At 38.4% G+C, this 7,546-nt stretch overlaps 1 protein-coding gene across 1 annotated transcript; it reads left to right on the top strand.

Moving 5' to 3' along the window:
* Positions 1-2,025: 2,025 nt before the first annotated feature.
* Positions 2,026-3,997, top strand: LOC139304414 (C-C motif chemokine 2-like). Its single transcript, XM_070928345.1, has 4 exons — positions 2,026-2,138; positions 3,266-3,395; positions 3,491-3,549; positions 3,633-3,997. Exons 1-4 carry the CDS (start codon positions 2,063-2,065, stop codon positions 3,656-3,658), a joined length of 291 nt encoding a protein of 96 aa, XP_070784446.1. The 5' UTR covers positions 2,026-2,062; the 3' UTR covers positions 3,659-3,997.
* Positions 3,998-7,546: the final 3,549 nt, after the last annotated feature.

Genomic DNA, 7,546 nt, shown 5'->3' with positions numbered 1-7,546 from the left:
AGCATGCCCCTGCCTTAACTTGAAGAGACCAAGGGCAGCATCCGATCATGTTTGTCAAAATGATCTGAACCCAACTCCGTACCAGTGCCCTATTTTGTTGCATGTGAAACAAAAGAAGAAGAGGAAGAAGACATTTAGTCAGTTTACTGTTGCTCTGGTGTGTGTGTGTGAACCCTGCAAAAGCCCAGTAAGGACTGATTCAGTGATTTTGAGACGTGAATGTCAAGGTTAGCACAGGTTTAATTATGGCTGGAGAAGGTGAAGTAGGTCATAACTACGCTAAAGGCTGTTGAAACAACCTAAAACCTTTCACCTGTCAACCATTCCTTCGACTTTCGATGACATATTGGTAGGTACGTCTCCTCCGTTTTATCATTTCAACATCATGTTACCTCGTCATTGACCAGCATCATCCTGCACGCACACTCTCTGTATGACTGGTGGTCCAGTGGTGGGTGTTTCATCCTTTCTGTCAAATAAGTGCTGACATCAGTTTACTGAGTCACAGCCAAAGCATCTAGTTTCTCTGTACCGTAAATCACATGATTCCTGAGGCCCTCTCAAACCAGGAAGTGGCAAGTTACTGCCTCTTTTGAAACGTTTGAGCTTGTTTTCCTTAATCAGAGGAAGCTGAAGAGCCAGAAAGTCCATCACAGTAAATTCAAGGCCGTCGCTGCTGTAGCGCTCAAGTTTCCAGTTTGTCTCAATCTTGATGATTTTCTTTCTTCGTTCACATGGCTGTGTCATGTCTCATGTCCTGAGGTTTTTATCTTATTCCTTTCTTATTCTGCTCAGTGCTTGCGTCATTTAGTTAAGCCGTAACGTTTTCACTAAGATATTTACTCAATGCCGTGGTGTGGTTAGGCTACATCGCTCGACCAGTTATTTCCTAATCATCCAAATCATAAAAAAGCAGAACATATTTTGCCACTTATCTAGTCCTGCAGATACACGCTTTGGTTTGCCAAAGTTTTGAGATATGCATGACTGAAACTTCAGCTGCCACACAACCTCATTATTCAGAGTAACCGGGACAGTAGCAGAGACTGTGTTGAAACATAAGTTTGATGCCATTTATGAAGAGAAATTATATCATGTAAACAGGTCTCTATCCATGGGTGTACTTGAGTCAATCAACTAATTTCCTTCAGACATAAAACTTATCTGATACGATCATCTGCCGAAACTTTTTTAATTCAATGCCCTAAATAAAGCGAGTAGTGTTCTTTTTAGTTTTCACAAGCGGACAGCTAAACTCAGAATCCTATAATTTCCAGGCTTCATTATCCAGACCTTCGCAAGTTTACAGGATTGGTTGCGTAAATTAAGTAGGAAAACACAAAACCATTCATGTAAATTCAGACTGAGGAGCATTTAGGCGTTATTATTGGTCCACGGATCAAAATAAAGTTCTTTGTCTCTAAAAGCTACTTAATCCATGCACATTTCACTTTACTCGATAAAAGGTGTTTACAAGTTGAATATATACTGCACTATACATGTACTGCAGAATGTGAGTCACTGTTGACCTGAGAGATGGCTTAAGAGGAACTGTGAGACAATGTGTTATCATTACTAAACAAAGCAGGAAACAAAATGGAAAACAAAAATCATCTTCTGTCTAAATACACTCACAGCACAGAACAGGTAGCATCAACCGCCACGCTGTGCATCATTTTTCACACTTTGTGTTTGCATGTGTGTACTCTAAGTGTGTGTGTGTGTGTGTGTGTGTGTGTGTGTGTGTGTGTGTGTGTGTGTGTGTGTGTGTGCGCTTGTGTGTGCAAACGTGTCAGGTTATTTCTCAGAAAGATGTTACTGAGATGTTGGTGGTTTGATTGTTGCAAAGAGGGCTAAAAAGACTTTCTGATGGGGGGTGGAGGTGTGATATTCCCATGACCACAAAAGCATACACACAGTATATACACGCACACAAATACACGTCATAACCGCCCCCCAAGATGATCACTCAGCACTTACCAATAAATATCCGAACACCTGTCAGCTTGTGTAGTTGCAGCCTGATCAGTCAACCAGTCCACCAGCCAACCCATCGGTCAAAATGTCCACGAAGATCCTGTCCATCAGTCTCCTCCTGCTCTCAGTGTGTCTCTGCTTCCAGTCCTCTGAAGGCAACAGTAAGTGCCAAATAATTATCACATTATACTGAGCCAATGGTTTCATTTCTTCCTTCAGGGCTCGCTCTGTGAACTACCTCTGCAGAGGTTTCTTACATATTATTGTCTTCCTGCTTCATTTAGCATGGGCTCTGTGTGTGTTATGTTTAGTATCATTAGTGTCCTGTGTACTTATTGTGGTCGAGACAGCTCTTTTAGACGGTGGTGCAATTTTTAGGATCTTCTTGTTTATGATATATTTCTTGAGTTTCAATTTGGACAAGAAGTGTATCTCACTTGTTTGATTGTTTTTTGGCAGGGATGACAGTAAGCCAGCAGATTTCCAGATACTGTATGTTCAGTATGGTGTTTCGTCCCTGTAAAACAAATTAAAACGAACATAAATATGTCTGGTGGGCTAACAAACTATGACATAAAATTTAACTCAATACTTCAATTTCAAAGTCAAGTTACTTGGAATGCAAAAGTTATAAACATTTACTTATTTGAAAATGTCACCGACTAGTACTTTTGTAACATCAGCATGAATTTAATTTAGCTGTATAAATAATCGAAGCTGGGGATCAAATGACAAGAAGGAAGAGGAAAGGAGAATACAATTAACTTGACTCATATATATATATATATATATATATATATATATATATATATATATATATATATATATATATACTACTTTTTTAAATGAATAATTAATACTGATTTAATAGAGAAATTAATGGATGAATCATGTCAGTCTCACGGTGATACCTGCTGCAAGTCAAGCTCTTGAACTGAATCAACACCTCAGAATATTTTACTCAAGCATTGTTCCTCTAACATTGTTGTCCTGTGGAAGCGGTGTATTCTGAAGCAGTACAGACTTGCTTAATAAATCTCATTCGATTTATATTTGAACTCACTATATTCTAATATACTTAAATCATTACAATAACTCTCCTTCACTTCTTCATAGTGTAAAAAGGGTTACAGTGAGGCACAGAAAAGTCAAGATCATCAAGACAAGATTCTAGTTCAAAATCATTTGGGGTTTTTTCCTTCTCATGGGACTTTCTGCTCTGAAGTGATCTGATTAGGACAAATACAAACACTCTATCAATCTCTCATGTTCTCTCTGTCCTTCTCAGGGCGCTTCGCTGGCAGGTTTTCACCTCTTCGCTGCTGCCGGAGGGTCACCACTGCTGACATCAGCACTGACGTGACCGGGAACACATATCTTGAACTATCTGCCACACCTCCCTGTATGAAGGCTGTAATGTGAGTTCATACATGTTGACCAACACCATACTACTATATATACTACTAATACACACACATAGAATCTCCATACTTACTCTGTTTTTAATTTTTAGTTTCACCACACAACTCGGAGAGGTCTGTGCTGATCCCAAGACTAAGTGGGTCCAGACACGTAAGTTGTACCAAGACACACACACACACACACAGTATAAGCACAGAAACACTGATCTTTTTTTGTCTCTCTCTGCTCTCTAGTCACTGCCAACATGACGAAGCTGTGAAACATCACCAGCTGTCTGAGCAGCCACTTGAAAACCGCCACAGAACCACATATATATATACACACACACACACACACAACTCATATATTCTACTGTAATATACCCCCTGAATGCACATACCTTGATGCTTGCAACTGATCTCAAACATACAAGCAATAAATATATTTTGTATCCCAAACCATAAAGTATGCTTTTTTAGTTTGTTTTATGGATTAATAACGAGATGTTTCGCTGATCATGGTCTTCTTAAAAGGCCATGTCACGTTTCTTAATTTCTTACCAAACTTAACCCATAAAATGAACTCTTAACACTGCAAATAAAGAAGAAGAGAAATGACAGTGACGTTTGTAAGTTGACATGTTTTTGGAGGGGTATTTAACTTCAGTCAGTTGTTTGACTGGAAACAAATGGAAACTACGGCACCAAAGACGTGATGAAATGAGGATAAACTGAGCTTCTATGCTTACCGTGATAAATGTCCTCTTGTTCTGTGGAAGTGTTTTTTTAAGTATAGTCTTGTATATCCACTGTGACAGTTAAACTGCAGTTGAACTTTATTATTTTGTGTTTTTTAATATTTGCGCTGCCAGAGCACACGGGAAATTGAAAGGACTGACATAGGTGATATGTTTAAACTTGAATTTTCAACTGGACTTTAGTGCCATCTAGTGGGAATTTCAGGTGTGAAACAACTGTGGAAAACAAAACTGGAATGTTTCCTATGTTTCTACACTCAGTTGCCAGTTTATTAGATCCACCTGCAATACATCCTACATTCAGGAAGGTTATAATGTTCAGGTTTTGTTGATTCAACTGTATGAACATTTTGGAGGCTGTAGTTTGTAGTGCATTATACTGACAGGTGTTTCTATAATTTTGTCCACCCCATTTATATCAATGAGGGAAGGCTAAATAAACAGAAATTGCTCGAAAATCCTTGATAATTTCAAATTGCACATAAAAACATGCAGATGGAAACATTACCATGAAGAAACACGGAATAAATCTGACTTACCATATCAGCCGGAGCCAAGCGTGACCTTTGACAGGATGAGCAGGAGACCAACTGTGCATGTTATTGTGGGGTCAACGACCTGAGAGACAAGGAAAATTATTATCTCAAATTATCTCAAATCTCCGACAGTCAAACTGTAAGTACATTCCCACACATGTGTGGTGGTAGTCAGTGAGTCCTGCTGTGTGGAAGATTTGATCCTGCAGAGAGAAAGAAATTAAAATGGAATTAGAGTGCAGAGAGCAGGTGAGGTGTAAGACTATCTAAATTACAAACTGGCTCTCTTTGTCGTCTAACCTTGAACAAGAACATTTTCATCTGCATGAGTATCTTTGCCTTTGTCTCTGTCTCTCTGTGTTTAGGTAAATTCTTTGTCTCTTTACTCAGTAAACTTTCACAGGGATGACTGGTGTCAAACCAGTAAATCCAGTATGTTTTCTGTGGTGGTAAGAGGTGTAAAAATCAAGACAATCTCACACTAGGAAGAAATAGCACAAAAGATCTGACATCAAAAACATCTAAGAAGTCAGAAAATGTCCTCTGTCTCGGAGTCGCAATAGTTAACATTGACTGTACTGCTGTGTGAAAACGAACTATAACCAAAACAAAATTGCTTGTTTAGGACCCACTTTCACAGTGGGAAATTTTACATTTGTATGTTCAGTGTGCTCCTAACACATATGTCTAAATATGCAGCTTCCATTTGTCACTATTGACAAAAACTTCCCAAATTTAAAAAAATGTGGGCGCCTAATTCATTTCTTTACCAAAGAAAAAATTAGACTTAATTAAGACCAGAAATAATTACGTCAAATAGTAGTTTAGTTACTGCTTTCCCCATGTCTGCACCATCAGTCTCAATAACTATGAATTCAACTGTTATGTAGTATTTCAAAGCTTCATACACACTCAGAAATACCTGCAAGTTAGGTAAACTTAGATTGTTTGTGTGAATCTAATCCTTGTTTGTTTAACGTAACGTAACGACACTCAGTAAGCAATCTGGGGGTGAGATGAGGAGGAACAGTGAAAGAGAACAGATTGATAGAAGGAGGCTAACTGAAAAGATGGAGGTGAAGGAGAAGAGGAGGACACAGGAGGACTGCTGTCTGTTTATTGTTTCAGGTAAAGGGGATGTGTGCTCTTGTGCTTGTTGCTAGTAAATCAAGATTAATTCATTCAATGAAGAAGAATTTAAAAACAATCTCGAGGAAACCTTTAACACAGTTCAACTTCCCATGTCCAAAACACAACCTCACAAGCTCCATTTGAAAATGGCAATAAAATATTTTAGCTAGCAGTTAGCTAGTGGCTACCGTTAGCTTTTAGTAAGCAAGCTAACATGTTTTTAGCCGCATTAGTATGTGGCACTAGCTAACATTTTTGACACTGTATATACTATTTTTTTTACGTTAACTCAAGATAATGTTGACATAGGTTAATGTTAATGTTGCTAATGTTTTATGACCACCATTACATTATAGGCGGGACATTCATATAAATTAGTTAAATCCTAATTTAGGTCACTTCTTACCACAGTCGTCGTACGAAGTTCCAGCGAAGTAACGTTGAACTTCATCAAGTAGTCCGAAGGCGTTGTACTGATTGGTTAAACAGGACGGCAGTTGGTTGGGGCTTGTCCAATCAGGTACCTTCTAGAACCAGGAAGGGCGGGACCACAGGATATTAACCTATTGGATTAAAATCATCTCATTGAAGATGATAACTTCCTTCTCTTCTTCATTTCCACAAAGATCTAACCCCAAATTTTGGTGATTTCTCTGTTAAACAATAAGAAGTATTTAACAATAGAAACAGTTAAATCAAGCTAAAATCAAGTGGTAAAAGTAAATGTTCTGCATTGAAAATCATACTTAACTAGGTGAAAGAATGTAAGTATTATCAGCAAACAGACTTTATTTTTTACTTTATTTAAAAGTTGCTTTAAAAAAGGAAGATAAGGACATTTTTAAACAGGTGTCGTAAATATTCTAAACTCACGATATACCTTACATTATTGTACCTTGGGCAGTACCATTGTTCTACTAACTAAACGGAACATTTACAGTAGCCAACCATTCAGCCATTTTCAGTAAGATTTAACACGGATCCCAAACCTTACTGACAGACTGTGCAGAATACTAAGCTGTGAGCACAGGCTACATGAATTTAAAAGACCTTTTACAGCAGAAGAAGTATGTTTATATGCAAATATTTCATAAAGGCAATGTTGCTATGATAAGATAAGAGATAACTTATAATGTATAACCTTAAAATCCAGAACCAAAGAACCCAGTTTTCTGATGAGTGAAAGAGGAGGAAGCTCAGCCTGACAGATCCAGCCTAAAACTCTTCACTTATCTCAGGCAACATGATGGATGAATCGGCCTACGACAAAAATAATTTCAGTTTACAACAGATGATTGACAGTTTTCTCCATCTCTCAGGATGAACTCTTGCTACAGCCCCTCCCTGGGCTGTCATTGGTCTGTGCTTCTGAAACAAATGACCTTGCCATTTTTAGTTTGACCTTTACCGATGAGATAATGCATACCTCTCAGAAAGGCTTACAGAACTCCAATCTGTTGAAATGCCTCACAATCCAAAGCAAATATCCCCCTCCCTGTGGAAAAATAAAGTCTCCCAGTAATGAATTAGTTTCACTCTTGAGTTTGTTTTCTTCTATTTACCAGTGGAGCAACATGCACGCTTCCTCATTGACCTCTGACCTCTGACAGCATGGTTCAGTGTGAGCTGTCAAGTGCAGATAAACACACACAGCAGAGATGGGTTTACTCGTGGCCAAAGGAAACATAAACACTAGATAAGGACAGAAAAGTGTGTGCACATGCAGAATTTAAAGCAGTTGTTT

The sequence above is a fragment of the Enoplosus armatus genome, chromosome 21 (assembly GCF_043641665.1).
Source record: "Enoplosus armatus isolate fEnoArm2 chromosome 21, fEnoArm2.hap1, whole genome shotgun sequence".
In the NCBI taxonomy this organism is placed as follows: Eukaryota; Metazoa; Chordata; class Actinopteri; order Centrarchiformes; family Enoplosidae; genus Enoplosus; species Enoplosus armatus.
This window is presented reverse-complemented; position numbering and strand designations above follow the sequence as displayed.

Bases quoted from the DNA above. Each gene is read 5' to 3' on its own strand.
- LOC139304414 (XM_070928345.1), top strand. From the start codon at position 2,063: ATGTCCACGAAGATCCTGTCCATCAGTCTCCTCCTGCTCTCAGTGTGT. The intron at 3,396-3,490 runs GTGAGTTCATAC...TTTAATTTTTAG, and splicing joins CCCTGTATGAAGGCTGTAAT to TTTCACCACACAACTCGGAG. The intron at 3,550-3,632 runs GTAAGTTGTACC...TCTGCTCTCTAG, and splicing joins GACTAAGTGGGTCCAGACAC to TCACTGCCAACATGACGAAG.